The following is a 19,128-nucleotide window of genomic DNA, read 5'->3' as shown; positions in this document are numbered from 1 at the left end:
TCCATATCTTCCCCTTCTATTTGCCAGGAGGTGATGGGACCAGTGGATATGATCTTAGTTTTTTTGATGTTGACCATTTTTTGCACTCTCCTCTTTCACCCTCATTACGAGGTTTTTTAATTCCTCTTCACTTTCTGCCATCAGAGAGGTATCATCTGCATATCGGAGGTTGTTGATATTTCTTCCTGCAATCTTAATTCCGGTTTGGGATTCATCCAGTCCAGCCTTTCGCATGATGTATTCTGCATATAAATTAAATAAGCTGGGGGAGAATATACAGCCCTGTTGTACTCCTTTCCCAATTTTGAACCAATCAGTTGTTCCATATCCAGTTCTAACTGTTGCTTCCTGTCCCACGTATAGGTTTCTCAGGAGATAGATAAGGTGGTCAGACACTCCCATTGCTTTAAGGACTTGCCATAGTTTGCTGTGGTCCACACAGCCAAAGGCTTTTGCATAGTCAATGAAGCAGAAGTAGATGTTTTTCTGGAACTCTCTGGCTTTCTCCATAATCCAGCACATGTTAGCAATTTGGTCTCTAGTTCCTGTGCCCTTTCTAGCGTGTGAAATGAGTGCAATTGTACGGTACTTGGAGCATTCTTTGGCACAGCCCTTCTTTGGGATTGGGATGTAGACTGATCTTTTCCAGTCCTCTGGCCACTGTTGAGTTTTCCATACTTGCTGGCATATTGAATGTAGCACCTTACAGCATCATTTTAAATAGTTCAACTGGAATGCCATCACCTCCACTGGCCTTGTTGTTAGCCAAGCTTTCTAAGGCCCACTTGACTTCACTCTCCAGGATGTCTGGCTCCAGGTCAGCAGCCACATTATCTGGGTTGTCCGGGATATCCAAATCTTTCTGGTATAATTCCTCTTGTGTATTCTTGCCACCTCTTCTTGATGTCTTCTGCTTCTGTTAGATCCCTCCCATTCTTGTCCTTTATCATGTTCATCTTTGCGCAAAATGTTCCTCTAATATCTTTAATTTTCCTGAACAGATCTCTGGTTTTTCCTTTTCTATTATTTTCCTCTATTACTTTGCATTGTTCATTTAAGAAGGCCCTCTTGTCTCTCCTTGCTATTCTTTGGAATTCTGCATTCAATTTTTTGTAACTTTCCCTATCTCCCTTGCATTTTGTGTCTCTTCTCTTCTCTGCTATAAGGTCTCTAAATCAGCTACCTATCTGCATTTAGGCTGTAGATCTAGTCCAACACTTGTCCAAGGTCCAAATTCTAATTATGCAGAATTCAGATTCCAGATTCTGAATACATAGAATTTGTTGAAGATTTCCTATAAATTGCCCTACAACCTTGAACACACTCAGTTCCAGCTGATTTCAGAAGTCCATCAGGGTTGGTCCTATTTAGTATTTGTATGGGAGATCACTAAGTAATGCCATCTCCAAGTAGGGCTAGGTAAAAGTCTGCCTGATCCTCTGGGCAGCCATTGCTATCAATCAGAGCTGACAATATGTGGCTACTAGGTCTGACACAGCAGAAGGCACATTCCTATGTTCCTTGATTGCTTCCAGTGCATGTTGCCTGACTTGTCTATAAGCAACAGGCAACTTGCCTAATGAGTCAACACAATCTGCATAAGTCAGTACCAGACTAGAGTATTTGTTGCCACTGGTCTGCCACATACTTAGAACTAGGTGGACAGATGATATCTGATTGCCACAGATTAAGTATACAGTATTTGGAACTGACATAGTGCATTTGCTGCCATTTCGTGTCTAACATGGAGGTCTCTCTAAGGATACCATTCCTTCTTTTAGAACAATTGTGTTCAAAAAGTATAGTACTAAACAGATAAACACACTGGCATTTCAAAATCAAAATTAAGTTCTATATAAAATTACTGTGCTCTAGGGTCTGTTCTAACTTAGTATATTGTGCAATTCTAGCTCCCTCAGACAGACATCTGATAAGGGCTAGGATAGGGTAGACAGAAGCCCATTTGCCCCAGAGATCTCGCTCATACCCTAGGGAAGCTCTGGTATTCTTATCAGTAGGCTTTGGATCTGCTGGACTCTAGGAGCAGCCTCCCTCTACACCCACTCCCATGGAACAAAATGAGGAGGAGAAGGAATTTTAAAAGAAATAATAGAGAAAGGGGAAATGTTAAATCCACCCTACCATAACCATACCTCCTGCCCTGCCACCATGGCTTTGAACATCCTTCTTGGAAGGTGTAGCTCCCCTCCATTTTAACTCCTGAGTTCTAAATGTATGCTAAAATGGTCAACAGCAAGAACAACATAGTTCTATACTATTTACATTCTTTCTTTATGTCAAAGCCTTCATGCTATGCACATCCCTCTGGAGTACAGGAAAACTTGCATAGGATGAACTTGAACCCAGTGAAACTTATTGATACTGAACTATAAAATGGTACTTCTAGAAAACTACAGAGTACTGTAGATTGCAGGCCAGAGTGAAATGTTGAAAAGAGAAGGTTAGGGGATATGCAATGACTTTGCATTGGTAATCTTATTACTTTCACATGCATACATTCTGGTCTTTATTTTATTTATTTTTATTTATTCCTGGATATTTATCCCGCCCTTCTAGACAGAAGTCTACTCAAGGCAGCTCACAATATATTACAAACAAATAAAAACAACAATGAAAATCTACAATAATACTATAATTGTCTTCTTTGGCTTCTGTGAAAGCATGCAGAATGAACACACAAAACTGCCTTCTGTTATGTCAGACTGTCAGTCCATCTAGCCCTTGACTGACTAGGAGCAGTTCTCCAGGGCATCCATCAGAGATTTTTCCATATCCTGTACTAGCTGAAATATTTTAACACAGAAGTGAGTAGTCTGCAGACTCTGCCTGTGCGCCATCAAAAACTTTATGGAGACCGCACCCCTTACTTTCCCCTTCTGTTCATCTTCCCAAGCATCTGAGGCATGCCTGGGAACAGATTCCAACAGTGCTGTTTATGGCAGGGAAGCAAAAACCTTAATAAGGATCACAATGGTCACTGAATAAAATCCAATCTCTGTGATTTGGGTTTTTGCTAGCGTGCTTCAGTTTACCTCAATTAACTTTAAGAAATATAGAGAGCAAGTTTGTACTATTGGCTGGGGAAATGGCCTCCTGCTTAGAAACACAAGATTATATGCATCACTTTAAAAGAAATTAATCTGCTCCAAATCTGATTTACATTAACTATATATAATTCCACTTCTCTTAATGTAATGATGATAAATGATGCTGTAATCTTGTGATTATATCTGTGTGCTGCAGAGAGACAATTATTCCCTAATGCAGTGTTGTATTAAAACAAGCAACATTATATTATATTAAATTAAAATAAACGTTACATGAATATGGCATTAAGAGGAATTTAAACACAGGAAAACTGTTTAGCAAAGGAGAGCCTGGCCCATCTTTCTGGGAATTCAGAGGCCTTCTGTGTATTGATTAGCTCTGCCATGGGCCCTCAAGGTGACTCCTTAACATGTCATTGGTGCAATTCTAGGAAAATCCGCTAGGAAGTAGATCTCATTAGTATTCCCGGGTGAGTGTGCATAGGACTCCAGAAGTAGAAGATCCTGGTAGGGGGTCACAGCAGAAGCTCAAGCAGTTATGTTGCTCAGGAATCTGAAGTGTTATGATCCCTCAGATGTTGTCAGACTACAGCTCCCATAAGCCCTAGCCAGCATAGTCCTTGGTGAAAGGTGTTAGGAGAATCAGTCCAACAGCATCTGGACAGTCACATGTCCCTCATTCCCAATGCAGCCCATTGGCCCCTATATGGATAAGAGCAGCAAGCAGATACAGAACCAAGAGAAACACCTGCCAAGAAGTTTGAGGCAACTGCAGCCAAAGGTTCAGCCTCTGCCTCTGCTACAGCAACGTGATAATAATGAGCGACTGAATAAGTGCTATTAATGTGCAGCCTCCAATCAAATTATGAAGTCACATCTCTTTGAGTGAGAGTCATGAGGCTCCATCAGAGAATCTGGAAGACAAGTCTTGGCTGTCACTGCGTGGGAGAAGCTGACACATGCACCCTCCGTGCAGCAATATAGAAAAGCCAGTGGATAAAAATATCCAGAGCTACCAGAGGGATTAGCACTTGTTTGCATTGCCATATAACTAATTTTGACACCTCCAACACATTTGTTCAGCAGAAGAGGAATGAAGGGTGGCAGCTGGTGTGGGTGAAAAGCTCTATCAAATGGGGCCTCACTGTGTGAGTTTCATGCTGGCAGATGTGAAGCTCAAGGCAGTTTAATGAGAGTCAATTTCTGCCTGCAAGAAGCCCTGTGCCTAGGCTGGAGTACAGGGGGGCTTTTCTACTTCGTAGTTGTGTGATTGCATTTTCCAGTCAGATGGATTAGGTTGTGCTCTCAAATATGTCACCAACAATTAGTGTAATTGGGGGATGTCTTTCCCTAAAATGTCAGGCCCTGCAGTATTCAGAAATATCTATCTGACCTCATCACTGGGGGTTTCTCAGTTTCCTGCCCATTCTCTAGGGCAGTGGTTCTTAACCTTTGTTACTCGGATGCTTTTGAACTGCAACTCCCAGAAACCCCAGTCAGGACAGCTGATGGTGAAGGCTTCTGGGAGTTGCAGTCCAAAACTCCTGAGTAACCCAAGGTTAAGAACCAGTGCTCTAGGGCCCTCTTTCCCCCTGACCCACCCGAAGGCAACCCTGATCAGCCACTTCCCTGGATCCTGTCTCCCTTTGTTCTCTCTTCTCACAGGCTGGTCTTCTCAAGGAAGTGAAGGTTCTGATATCTTATCTCCAGAGATGAAAATAGAAAAAGTCCTCTTTCTATCTTGGATGGACACTAGCTTAGGGTCATTTCACCAGTGGCATATGTGAAAGTGCAGGAGTAACAATTCCCTATAGCAGTGGTCCCCAACCTTGGGCCTCCAGATGTTCTTGGGCTTCAACTCCCAGAAATCCTGGCCAGCAGAGATGGTGGTGAAGGCTTCTGGGAGTTGTAGTCCAAGAACATCTGGAGGCCCAAGGTTGGGGACCACTGCCCTATAGTACAGATATGTATTATATATGTGTTTTGTAAAGCTCTTATATATGTATTATATATGTGTTTTGTAAAGCTCTTGAGCCTTACTCAACCCTTCACCATCAAGCCAACCCAATATACTTGGAGATGACTCATAACATTATTTTGTTGCTGGAGAAATCTACACACACACACACACACACACACAACTGCAGCTCATGGGCAACAGGGGAGCCTGTGGTGGATAGCAAATGATATGATTATCCATGCTCATGGGAAGGTCCTGGAGCTTTGACCCCATGAGCTCTGTCACCAGAATACCAGTGTGTTCTCAAACCAATGTACCAGGTAACGTCATCATGTGTGTTTCTTCATATTAAAAAAAAATTCCTTCAAAAATATAATAAAATCCTGTGGGAAAACGGAAACATTTAGAGCTGAATAAACACACCTATCATAACAATTATACAGAATGCCATCAAGTTAACTAGGATTTCCTGGGTAGAAGGTACTCAGAAGTGCTGTGCCATTCCGTTCTTCTGGAGCCACTCTGGGACTCCACAGTTTGCCCAAGACCGCACACTCTGGCTCTCCTTCTACAAGGCACTGTAAAGAATTGAACTCTCAGTCCCGGGTATTCCAGCTTGATGAACTATCCAACCTATAAAAGATAGTGAGAGAGAGATTTTTTGGCTGAGAGATTCCCATGTGTCAACAAGACAAGTAGTAGGAATTAACAGTACATTGGCTCTCTAGTTATGGCATCCTACATTTCAAACTTGCAGAGAAGGGAAAGGTATTCTGAAACAAATCAGTGTATATAAAGAGTCATAAAATCTTATCTGACACAGCACTGGACTTTTTGTCCTTTTCTTTGCCAACGTTATAGATGACTGGCAGCATAGAACACTTGGCAAACAACCAGCATGTTGCCGTGGCATGACATGTTGCATGCCAGGGAGCCCCGGGAGCCATTTATACAAGCATCTCCTCCATCCTTTATTCAACACAATCATTACCAATTGTGCATAGGTAGATCATAGGAACAGAACTGCGTGAACAGGCAAGGCACCAAGATACACAAGCCGCTTTCAGCATTGTGGCAATTGTTGGGAGTGACTGCACTCAGGAAAGCTCCAGAGAGGTGCCTGAGTGGAACTAACCCTTGTTTGTCCAGAGAAATAAACCCATCCAGTTCACTTGCATTTTTCAGTCTCTAGCCACCATTTTCCATACATGGTTCAGCCTATGGTTCAACATGCAGGAGAGAACAAAGTTTCTTTCCTCTTCTAGTTAAGTCTAAAATGGAGGCAGTAAATAGTTGACCTTTGTCTCACACTGCCAAGAAAAATCTATAGGCATGCCCACCCATACATGTGTACAATATATGCATATGTTGTGTAGACATGCTTCTGTATAGTAGGAATATTCCCCAGTCCCTCAACCTGGTATGTGCCCAGACAAAGGAACACAGATGGGTGCCCAAACTACCCACTGCTCTGGGCCCTTCCAAATAAATCCTTGTCCAGCTCCATGCCACTGTTTGTAAGTTTTTGGATCTCAGGTGATGAGGGGAGAAAGAGAATGGAAGGAGTACCCTCAAACATTTTCTCCACCTCTAGTCCAGAGAACACATGAAAAAGAGAAGCAGAAGAGTATCTGCTGTGAGCTTTGTCAATGACACCACCATTCCAACAAGAAAAGGGAAACCAAAGTAGTTTTTTTTTGGGGGGGGGAGGAGACCCCAGCATCCTATAGTGAATCACTGAAAAGGCATTCGTCTGCACACACACATTTTGTCAGTCATGATTCTGCCCTACAAACCAGGAAGGCCTTGTTTTAATGTCAGATGGGACATGCAATTCAAAGGTGCAGAAACTGCCCCTGCCCATGTGCCTTTCCGTGGCCTGGGGGCTATTTCCCCCAACCTGGCTCTCTTCAGGCACTCTAGCCAAGGCAAGAAAGTAGCTGGTATGACAACTCAGAAGGTGATGGATTCAACCCTGCTCACCTACACATCCTTTTTTAAATGTGAAAATTGTTAGGATTACTTGTTATTCACTGGTAGAGTGCAGCAGCCAAATGCTGAGATTGTTAAATCATTCAGGAGATTGCTAGTAAAACAAAAAAGAAATGTTATGTTTTATTACTTAGGGAGTCTATTTATGGAACACTTACTTGATTGTAAAAACTCCTATATCTGGCTTTTAAATGTGCATCTGTGTAGCTAAGACGGAAGAACAAGAAGAAATAGGAAGACACTTCAAAGAAGGAAGGATGTCTATATGTCCCAGTCTGCACATGGTTCTAGAAAAGACAAGGAAAGAAAACACACTTAGGCTATCTGTTTGCCTATTATTCCTCCCAATATCAACAGGTTGAAATCAGTTGTTGCATGCATTGGTGCTCTATTGCAACAAAAGTCAGATACAGATACACCCAATTTTTATAGGAACAGGATGCAGACATACAAAAAAGTAGCCACAGCACCCATGTCATCCTTATTAGAGCATCCTAAATACAATGTGCAGAAACCAAACTAATGGGTGTCAGGGATGTGGAGGTTGCGAGGCAGCAATGCAGAGCTTAAGAAAATTACTTGTTTCAACTACAACTCCCAGCATCTCCTGCCAAAATGGTTATTGCTATGCTGACTAGAGGATTTTTGGAGTTGTAGTAGTATGAGGAAGTGATTTTTGAAAGTCTGAAACAACAAAGAGAGAAGTGCAGGTTGGGAAAAGTGGGGATTAGAAAGGTATAAACGGATAAATAGGGAACTAGAAATGTTAGAGTTAGGGGTCAACTACATTGATAAAAATCACATGAAATGTTCTAGGGTTGGGATGGGATGGTTTACTTTTTCCCCCCCTTTGACCACACAATGCAAAAGGAAATGTAAATCAGCTTGGAGTTCCCCCTTTGTTTGTAGTTTTTGCCTCCACTACTGGAGCTACTACTCTTTAAAAACAGATTTATTTGCACTTGTTTTGTGATGCAGAAAAGCCACCTCCAACTCCACCTGCCAGCGCACACTTACAGCTTCTCTTCTGTCTGTCAGAAAGACTCCTCTTTCTTTTTTAACAGCTTCTCCTTTCTCAAGACTCAGCTCCTTTTTTGCAGCTTAAGAACAGAGAGGAAAGCTTCTATCCATTGGCAAACATTTTCTTTTTAACAAATATGAAGGAATGAGGAAGGGTAGCTTGTTTACGATTTATTGGGTTGTTTCTTCGTAATGGCACCAGCTACAGGGCTATCAATAGAACCTCAAACAAGCTGTAAACAAGGCTGTTCTCTCTGCCTGTGTGGCCAGTCAATGCAGAGAGACCCAGGGGGACCCAAATTCCCTTGTGCAATTTCACAGTGAATGAAAGAAAGTGGATTTGCATTTCCCTTGCTGTGTGCTTGCATCTTTAAACTTGGGAATGATGCAAAGACTGAGGAGATTGAGTAGAGTCAGCATGCAATGTAGAAAGAAAGCCCAGAAAAGGGTTGTGGTTGGAAGATTTCTGTTGAATAGGGAGGAGGGCAAGAAAGATCTGTAAAGAAGGTTTTAGCTTGCCTACATTCTGACCTGCATGATTTGTTTCCCTGTCCTTGCTAGATCTACCTGTCATGGAAGAGTGGCCCTGGTGAAGTGAAGCACTGGAAGGATATGATTGCACACCCCCGGCAGGCCGTGGCACAGTGGCACCAGCTGAAGGCTTGAAAGGCAGACATTGAGGACTTGCTCTGGGTTTCAGTAGACCAAGTCAACATTTATTGGCCACACTCTCACTACTTTATGCACAACAGTTGCACCCTCTGGGGTGGAAGAAAAGCTTTGGAATGACCACAGGCTAAAAAAAGGGGAGTGAACCTGAAACATGTACTCAAAACTCTGGAAAAGTGATGTTGGTGTCCAGCGTGCTGGTTCAGCACCCTCACGAGCATTGTTACCACCTAACCTCCAACTTTAGCCTTTCCTTAAGACTCCTTATGTAGAAAGAACAAGAGGGAGAAAAAAGAGCAAGAGAGAGAGAGCGAGAGAGAGCAAGAGACCAGAGCTGACTGGCCCTCCAGCTGAAAGTGGCCTCACTGGCACTGATTTGTTTGGGTTCACAGTGTAGAGCTGGCACTGGCATGATGGGAAGAGAGGGGTCTGCAACCGCCATACAAGACTTTCTATGAGTTCTTCCAGCCAAAGGCCCCTTGGGACGGCACGCATGACTCTGTGCGAGAATGCTAGCCTGCACTGGTGGCTGCACACAGGCCTGAGGGGGGATGGCAAGGAGATCACTTGCTTTGTTTCCATGAGGTTGTTTCGTTATATAATTCAATAAAACTTATTAAGAGTAATAATATAAATAATCCTGCTGGCTAGACCTTTGTTCTAGCCAGGCCTCTCAGCAAAGGGGAGAAGAGCCGTGGTGGTCCCCAGCCTCCCTGGGTGTATTGTGTGTGTGTGTGTGTATATATATGTGTGTGCGCTGTAACTTTGCGTGCAGGGCATTTGTGTGTCACGTTTTCTTTGAGCCCTAGAGAAATTGTTTCTCTGTGGGGTTTTGATTGACAGCCCAGCAGGAATGGATGGAGAGATTACTCCATGTGGAATAAAGAGGAGCATGTAGGATAAAGTGGAGGAGCCAAGAATTAAGAGCTTTGGATCAGAAGGCAGAGAGAACAAAGCGAGGCGAAAAAGGCCATTTCCTCCTGCATGCTTTGTGATACATAGGTCTACAGCAATAGGGAGCAGCAACAGCAGGAGGAGGGGAAACCTAAGCATTTCTGTGACAGAGCAGGAGAGACATGCTGGACACCCTGCAATATTCTAGGGTTGCATAATGTAAGGTGACTGCTGTTAATGTCTTGTTAGAGATGGGCCTAACTTACCCGTTTATTATTATTTCTTTATTGCATTTCATGGATGCCGCCTTCTTAAAAAGCTAAAAAAGGACATCTTACAATTGAAATATACAAATGTTTTTAATATATATGATACAGCAATACTCCCTCACCAAACTAATAATAGGGATTGTCTACTGACACAGAGCTGGTGTTTAGGTTAGACAGCCACATGCCATCAGATGCTCAGGAATAGATCTACTGTATGTCTGGACCTGGTGCCAAAAAGAGAATAACATCTGGACCAGATGGGCCTCACTGGGGAGAGCTTTACATTGGGAGGAAACACATTCTGAATGCCACCTCCTTTGCCACCACCCTCCAAGTCTCTCTTGGAGCAGATATTCGGAGAAAAGCCTCAGCTATTGATCTCAGGATTTGGACAGGTTCATGGCAAAAGAGGTATACAATCAAGTTTTGGGGTCTTACACTGTATAAGGCTTAATAGATTGACAAACCAGCATTTTCAGTTTGGCACCAAAACATATCAGCACTCAGTGTATCCAGACTAAAATGAGACCTCCTGGTCCCCGTGTTTGACCTGGCTGCTGCACAGTATCCTGCCTGCTTTTTCCTAATTATCAAAAACAACAGCCCTTAATGTAACCTAAGTCTACATATACTTTGACAATACTGTATACTACCAAGTGTTGCTACCATTCTACCAGTCATAAGCAACCAATCCATTCCAATCTGTACTGGCACAAATGTGAGGTCATTGCTTTATTCCAGGGCTTATCTTGACCCCATCTTACTATCTCTGACATACTCTAAACATATTTTCCCTTCAAGTGGAGAACAAGGATTAGTATACACAACTTTTAATGTAGCCAAGTCAACATGACTTTTTCAATAATGCAGGGACTGTGATGGGTGCTCAGAACACCAGAGGTGCGTTTTGTTTTTTAATTTATTCATTTATTTATTTTGTATTTTTAAGGTACAATATCAAAAGTAACCACAAGAAACATAGACTGTTCCCTTATATTTTTCTGGCAAGCTACCAGTAGCAACCTTGCTAAGCACACACCATGGAGTGAGCTACTTTTTGCAGAAGGAGCAAAGACAACCCTAATAACGACCCGTCTGCTGCCACTGGCAGTGCCTTTTGGGTGTGGGGGTGTGGGGGGGGGAAGCATTCCAAGTTCTCAAGAAAAATGATTCATCAAATCTATTTGCCATGTTCAAGGATCAGGAAATGATGCCTAGCTAGATATCCAAAGCAGCTTTGTGACAGGAGGTGGCATCTCCATGCTGAAACATTTTGCATCAACCACTCAGTAGAGCTAAATTCACGTAAAATACAGATTGTTTCGGCTTCAGTATGTCATACTTGGTTGAGTGATTCAGTCCTCAGGTGGCATTTGCAAGTCAATACTGCACAGATTGAATCATGGGGGTGCTTCCAAGGAAATGTTTTGTTATGCAATCATCCTGCCCCATTCACATAATTTATTGGGAGAGTGAGATAGCAGTACTGTATATTCCATTTATAACCCACTTGTTTTTCTTCCCCTACAATTTCTTCCAACTCTATTCTTACCACAGGGCATCTGGCAAGGAGGAAAAGATGTAAGATCTGTCCAGTGCTTTTTGATTGGCGTCATTAGGAGCCACTCATCTGAAAGCACCCATAGACCTGAAAGGGATCTCAAAGGCCACTCTATGCCACCTGTTGCTTAGACAGGAAGGGCGCTGCAACATCCCTAACAAAAGATAACCCTCGTTCTGTCTGAAAACCTCCCATAACTCCACAAGCTACATAATCTTCCAGACATCTGAAGACAGTGATCCTGTGGGCACTTAAACGTATCTTCTCCAATAAATATACCCAACACCTTTTTATCACAGAACTTGGTCTCCAGAACTCTTATCCTTTTTGCCTCTTTAACGGTCACTCCTTTATAGCCCTACTACAGCCGAGCAGTTAGCCCTTTCTAAAAGATTCAGTGCCACCACTGATGGCATGAGGCAGCCGCCTCAGATGTGAGGGAGCAGCAGAAACCAGTTGGAGGTCAGTGTGATGTGCACTTGGCCGTGTGCTTTGTGTCCTCCCCTTAAGCTAACCTGCTACACTCAAGTGCGTTCATTACATTGCACCGTCCATCCCCTGTGTTAAATAACCTAATACCAGTTCAGGTGGGTGTTGCTTGTGGTATAGAAAAGAGCACAAGCTTGGCCATTCCTCTAGGAAAATGTTTTTTTCCAAGAAAGTGAGGCGGGGGGGGGGTGTCCAAGGGTTGTGGCAGCCTCTTCCTCTTTTCTTCTCTGCTGCAGCTGCTGCAGCAACTCCCCACACTTGAAGATCTGATCTGTAACACACTTCTAAACAGACTAGTCTGTGAGGCTTAAAGACATCATCTACCATTAGGCAAGCGGAGTCAGACCCTTTCATGTTGAATGGTCAACAGTGAATTTTTTTTTACTACTATGGCATGTAGCACCCAGATTGTCTGCCTCTAGTGCCAACATTCATTATTTTTGTTTGTTTTGTTTATTTGTTTGTTCATACCCTACCTTTCTTCTTAAAAAGGACCCAAAGCAGCTTGCATCATTAAATTAATATTTAAAAGCTTAAAACGGCAAGTATACAAATTTTACAAAAGATCAATCAAATACACTATAAATGATAAACAAAATCAACTACCCCACTACCCTAAGGAGCAGTTCTCCCTAAAGGCAAGAATGAATTGTAATGCTGTTTTTCTGCATCTGACCCAAGCAGCATTGCCACTACCTGTTGACAAACTTTTCTGAGATGAAAACTAGGTAGAAGCCATCTCAGAGGCCATTTACCACCCTTACGTTCTTCTATTCAATCCGCCTATAAAATAGACTTATAATTTACTCCTTACGAAACACAAAGCTAGCAAATATTCTGTTAAGCTGGTCACAGGTAGTTCTGTGGTAGCTGTTGTTTCTGGCCCATGTAATTCCTCACTGAGTGTGGATGCCCGGCCTTGAAATGATGTATGAGAGGCACTGTCACCCAGAGTAGCTAGTTTTAAGCCCTTCTGCTCTCTAGGAAGATGCAAGTGTAAGAAAGATCCACTAGGTGTCACTAGGGATCCATTAAGGCGGGACCTCTGAGAAGAAATCATCACTGATTCAGCTTCAGAAATCTCTCTGAAGAAGAATGTCCACATTAATTGTCAGGACAATGTTCTTCCAATGTTCTTCCACCCAAACCAAGAATATTAAGGATGATGAGTACGTGCCCAAACTCTTTTGAAAGTGCTGCCAGGTTGGGGGATGGGGAGGAATTGTCATTTTCTAGCTGAAATGAAGTATTGGATGGTAGGGGAAAGCTAGGGAAGTGCATCACATTGGCCAAGCCAAAATCTAGTTCTCCAACTGGAAAATTTTGAGAGCTGTCCAAATGGAGATGGGACTTCTCTGAAATGGGCCAAACTGAAGCTGAACATATGCAAAGTTTTGTTTGTTATTCATGGGGATATAGACGCTCGGTGCTCAAAAATGATACATCCCCTGGCTTTCTATATAAGGGAAATAACAGGGTGCAATGGGGGAGGTGATGAGGCTTTGTGATGGACAGCTTCGGTTTCTAATCCCAGTGAATAGTTTCACTAAGTCTTTCAGTCGTTTGGATAAGGACGTTGGTGTAAAAGATAACACAGGATTGTTCCAGTATTCTGCACTTTTTGCTGCCTCTCCCTGCTAGCAGCAGGAAAGTTAAAAGAGGTTTGTGGGAATCTCTGGGATTTGAGAAGATGGACCACTCAGTGCCTGCATGGAAAATGCTTGCTGGTTCAGATCCTTTCTACCTTTGCAACTCTGTGTTCCACAGTCATCATCCATCCCAGTTCTGTTGCACTTTCTTTCCTGTGAATCATAAATTCCTAACTGTTGTATATGCTCTTTGGTAGATTTTTTGCCTAAAAATAATTCTGTGACTGATGATACATACAAACTGTCCCACTCAAAAGGGGGGGGGGAACAACGTGACAAAACAGAATCAAGTTGCTCTCTTCAAATCTAAGGATTTCCCGGCCACCAAAAAGAAAAGGGGGGGGCATTTTTCAGATGGCTTCTATAATGTATGTCATTTTCATAATAATTGCCTACAAAAATGTAGGGGAATAAGAAATCCCTTTCTTTTTTAAAAAGAAATGTAAAGGCTTCTCCTGCACAAAAGTGGTGCAATTAGCAATTATTCAGCTGAAATATGGCTTGCTTTTTCCTCTCTGAAAGGTCAATTATGGCAGGGAATTTCACCCAGTTCTGCCAAGAAATAAAACGGCAGTTTGTATCCATCGCTGTTTCTTTTAAAAAGACAACATCTGATGTTGCCTAACACAAATAATTCTGCACCTGCTCCTCTGAAATTTGCCAGGCTTCATCCTGTCAAACGGAGCTCAACATTACATCAAACATTAAAAAAAAAAAAAAAAAGCTATTCCGGTTCTTGATTTCTAGTGTAGTCCACTGAAGTCCTGTAGCATGGGATTTGTGAATCAAGAGGCCCAAATCAGCCTGAATCAATCTGAAGTGAATTGATTTGGTAACATATTGAACGGAGGTCTGAATGGAATCTTGGGGTCAGTGCACAGCCCTGATGGAAAGGTAATGGAAGGGAAACACAGGGTATTTCCTACAGCCCAGCTTGTAGAGAGTACTGAAGGGAAATGGTAGCAATATTCTTGAGCTTCCACGCTATGTAGTAACAGCAGTGGAACAGACCAGATGAAGCCATTTGCGTGGTGAGGAGGGTCAATGCTGATTTTATGCAAAAAGCCATGGTATGACTTGATAGCCCACTAACAGTGGGTGAAAAGGCTATACAAGTAGAATGATGGTAGAAATCCATCTCAGCAGTCCTGGTATCAGCACACCAATGGTCCTAAAACCTCACAGCTTCTACTGTCTCTTCATCCTATGGTGCAAAAATTAGTCGTCCCCCCCTTCCTACTGTTCTCCCTTGCACACACCGTCCCGATCTCCTTTTTCCATCCTCTTCCAAATCCCCAAGTCTCTGCATGTTGCTCCTCTAATTTGACCAATGGCTTTCAAAAGACCTTCTCTCCTCCCAAATTTTGTATGGATCCAACAAGATTGCTGTCCAGAGGAAACCACCATGCAGCTCAAAACCAAGGCATTCAACACCTTCCTTCCAACTTTAATTCCACGGAGTATGAGCCAATACTTCCAGCAGAAATAGGACTTTCAGCATCTTCTTCTTCTTCCAGGCAGTTAACTTCCTGGCCTGTTTGCTCAAGCTGTCCTCGAGCAGGCTGACTGTCTTGTCGTGTACAAACTGTATGGTTTGTGTGTCAGGAATGGGGAATTTTATTTCGGTGATCTAGTCAATGTGTTATGGTATTATTATTTCTTTTCTATATGATGTACAGATGCCTAAAAGACATTTCTGAGAGGCCACTTTTATACATGTAACAAAACAATGCTAAGGAAAAGGAGTTTTACAGAAATAGGAGAAAGGTCCAGAATAGCAAGGGGGGAATATGAGCAAAAGCCAAGGATCCTGTAGGAAAGGTTGAGTAGGATTATGGCTCCCCTCCTTCCGTGGCACTTCTTTGCATCCTCTTAGCTGGGCAGGCTTTTAAAAAAAAAAATCAAAGCCCCAATGGTGTTTTTATACGTTTCTTTGTTATTCAATTGTTTCAGTGGAGGAGAGCAAGAGAAAAAGACAGTGAGACACGATTTAGCAACTGACATTTGTTTAATTGTTTAATGTCTTACTGGAGAAATAAAACCAAACTGTATTGAAATTGGAAGGGCCTGCTTTTTATTTTTGTGCCCCATGTGTACAGCTCTCAGGCAATCAGATGCAAAGAAAGAAAGAAAGAAAGAAAGAAAGAAAGAAAGAAAGAAAGAAAGAAAGAAAGAAAGAAAGAAAGAAAGAAAGAAAGAAAGAAAGAAAGAAAGAAAGAAAGAAAGAAAGAAAAAGGGTTGGATATTAAAAGAAAACAGGGGGTTCTCATGCCAAATCAAATTGGAAAACATACAACTTCTATTGCAGCGTTTTATTCATTCTGTATTTGAAGATGTGATTTCTTCAGCTGCTTCCTATATTTATAGAGAAATAATTATTTTGTCCATCAAACTATTGTGAATCATGTCCATTATTTATTAACAACTTCTGTGGTTAGTCAATCATGTCCAATTAGATTCCGATTGCATTTTTAGCAACTTCATGTTTTGTATTAGGATTTCCAAACGAGCCTTCAAAATGCCCCAGTTGTCCGAGCTGTGTTGCTGTTTTTTAGTGTGTGCCAAAGGGCATATAATCGCAAGCCATTATTCCTTCTCTTTTTCTGAAGCCCCCAAAAGCTTTTATTTGGAACAAAATCTTGCTTAGGTTCCAGTGCATGTTTGCAAAAATAAATGTCCTTGGGGGAGTTGCTGATGGTGTCATGTAACCTTGGCTTGTCCCCAGCTACTCACAGATTTCAGGGCTGTATAACCCCAAACAAACAGGATTTGGCTGTTCCGCATCGCCATAAGCTTCCAAGCATCATTAATCAAGTTCATCATGACATTACACATCCTCAGTGGCATTATAGATTCAAGACTAGCACTGGGAAATATACGAAGCAGCAAAAAACGAACACTAAGGAGGAGCCGGGAAACAGTAGACACTTTATGAATGGAAGGGAACACCATAGTGGTCATAAATGAAAGGAAAAATGGGGGGGGGTGTCCGGTTTTGATACCAGTAAAGCTTATCTACATTTGATCCACCACAGTTTTTAGCCTGCAAGTCCTCACAAGCAATTCATGGCTGACGCTTATGTAATGGGCTGGAGAGATTGTGTGCCCTGTCTGCACAAACTGCAACCCACACAGTTGAAAGCACCTCACTACTTGTGTGTTGTTTGACTTGTCAGGTCTTTAAAAAAACACACACACACAACTTTCTTTTTCCTCTCCTTTTCCTTTTTGGTAGTCCCAGGCTGAGAACCATGATATGGATCAATGATCTGATGGCTAATTGTCTGTATGTGGCTTCTTTGGATTTGGGGAATGCTGGCTTGGTATAGGTGTCCATAGACCCAGTGGGGCAGACACAGTCCAGATTTTCCTCTTCCCTCATCCCTTGCCTTTTGATTCAAGGATCCAGATTCATAGCAACAGAAGCAAGTTTAAGTGCATAAGTATCCAAGGAAAGCCTGCTGCATCAGACCAAAGGCCTCCCTCCTTCTGCATCCTGTTCCCACAGAATGATTATGAGAAATCAAAAAGTAGGACAGGAGGACTCCAGACAGGCTTCTAACAAGTTCTAGTCTTCTTGACTGCTAGGATCTATGACAAGCCTTCCCCTTTCCACATATGAATAAGGTCCCTGCACACCAGACCATAGAAAAGTTACTTTTTGGACTACAGCCTCCAGTATTCTCCAGTCAACACAGCTAGAGGTCATGCTAATGGAGGATTCTGGGAGCTGTAGTCCCAAAAAGCAATTTTAAAGCTCTGCTCTCACCTGTCCGTCACAGCTGGGCAGGGGAACATCAGCCAATGAGAGGACGGAGGGTGGTGCAGAAGGGGGAGGAGCTGGATTATATAAGGGGTGTGTGTGATGTGTGAAGGGGAGTTTTGAGAGTTTTGGAAGATGAGAAAAGTTGTTTGAGAGAGTGAGATAGATTGGTGAGAGCTAGTCAGTGAGGGAAAAGTCTGTGTGAATTTAGTAATTGAGAAACGTGATTTACAACTTGATTTGCTACCTGTGATTCACCCTTTTATTTTGTACAAATCAATAAACAACGTTTTTGTTTGAAAGAAACACTTGTCCTTTTTGAGTATTAAGGATAGGTTGGTGGCAGCAGTTTGAAGAAGAGTAGTCAGCACTCTTGGAGGCCTGTATCGGTAGAGGCTTGAGAGTGGCCCACTACAGTAATGTTTCCAAACTCTGCCCCCAGACAGCCTGTCATTATACCCAGGATGTAGAAATGCATTATTTTTCTATCCCTCCTTAAAAGGTTTTTCACTTGACTTCTATTTATTTCAGTGGTGTTTATTATTGCTTTCAGCTCCGTAGACTACAGTGGCTTTCCTTCTTTCTTTTTAATGAAAAGCAGCATAAACTAAAAGATAAAAGAATAATGGCAAGCATCTGGGCCAAGAGGATCCTGCTCCCCATCAATTCTCCCCCTCTCCAGCACATCTGTGACATAGCACATTGCATGAGGCAGAGCTCCCAATAAAACAAACCCAACACTTCCTCTTCATCAAGTCAGAAGCCAGACTTAGGGGGTAGGAGTCACCATCTCCATTTCTTATTTTGCTTCAGGTGTGGATGGGGGTGACTGCAATTCCTTGGCGTTTTCCAGTAAGTGGTACACTGCATCTGCACTGCCCTAATAGAGTCTTTAAAAATTCACTTCCATAGAGGAGCAGAGAAAGCGTTTAATTTGCCGGTTTCCTGAAGTGGCTGTCTTCATCATCCACTTCACCATATGGCAAAAGTATAAATGCCTGTTTGGAAGTTCGATTCCCCACTGTGTCTCCTCTACCGGTGCCGGACTCAGTGATCCACAGGGTCCCTTTCAGCTCTGCAGTTCTATGGCTATTTCTAAACTGCTGGATAGCTCAATAGCTCAATGGTATTTTGCCCAATTTATCCTGCTCCATTTGCCACATGTAGACAAGTCCCTTCTGTCCTTCAGCTCTGAAGCAATGTAATGTTTTTAGCTTAAGAAGCTGACACCTCTGAAGCCATGGCACCCTTTCGTTCCTGTGGTAACACTGCAAAGCAAAACCAGTGATGTGTCAGAAGGAGATGTCTCCATTTCCTCTAGGGTCATATGCTCCATCTTATAATGCCATAATCTAGATTTTCCCCTATCCACTCATATTATTGGCTGCAAGAATCAGAGAAATACAAAGAAGAACATCACAATGGGAGGAAAGAGAAGAAGACACTAACACACACTATACACACACAGCTTATATGATTTTCCAGTGGGAGCTTGCATGGGCTGGATATGAATAGTTGCCAACCCTGCAGAGGAGTTGACTAACTTTTGCTCTCTATTTGTGAACTCTGTACTCAGCAGACAGCTAAGAAGGCAGCAGGCTGTATGTAAAGTTATGTCAGGAATGAAGTCAAAAGCAGAGGTGACTGGTGAAAGTCTTTGGCAATCTTGCCAGTTGCACTAAAATAATATAAAATGCAAGGAAGGAAGGAAGGAAGGAAGGAAGGAAGGAAGGAAGGAAGGAAGGAAGGAAGGAAGGAAGGAAGGAAGGAAGGAAGGAAGGAAGGAAGGAAGGA

At 42.5% G+C, this 19,128-nt stretch overlaps 1 protein-coding gene and 1 long non-coding RNA gene across 10 annotated transcripts in view; one reads left to right on the top strand and one right to left on the bottom strand.

Annotated features, from left to right (window-relative positions):
• SYT7 (synaptotagmin 7) overlaps positions 1-17,640 on the top strand; it is a 295,759-nt gene extending 278,119 nt beyond the window's left edge. For all 9 annotated transcript variants that reach the window (XM_072985521.2, XM_072985520.2, XM_072985523.2 and 6 more), the window contains one exon: positions 8,602-17,640. In XM_072985521.2, the coding sequence (XP_072841622.2) occupies positions 8,602-8,706 (105 nt within the window). In that variant the 3' untranslated portion in view covers positions 8,707-17,640. The remainder of the gene's footprint in view (positions 1-8,601) is intronic.
• LOC140703068 (uncharacterized) overlaps positions 5,410-19,128 on the bottom strand; it is a 31,081-nt gene continuing 17,362 nt past the window's right edge. Inside the window, exons 2-3 of the long non-coding RNA XR_013540710.1 lie at positions 7,179-7,307; positions 5,410-5,661 (exon numbers count right to left, since the gene is read on the bottom strand). This is a non-coding gene — a long non-coding RNA (uncharacterized LOC140703068). The remainder of the gene's footprint in view (positions 5,662-7,178; positions 7,308-19,128) is intronic.

The sequence above is a fragment of the Pogona vitticeps genome, chromosome 1 (assembly GCF_051106095.1).
Source record: "Pogona vitticeps strain Pit_001003342236 chromosome 1, PviZW2.1, whole genome shotgun sequence".
Classification (NCBI taxonomy): domain Eukaryota; kingdom Metazoa; phylum Chordata; class Lepidosauria; order Squamata; family Agamidae; genus Pogona; species Pogona vitticeps.
Note: the sequence above shows the minus strand (reverse complement) of the source record. Positions and strands in the feature narration are given on the sequence as shown.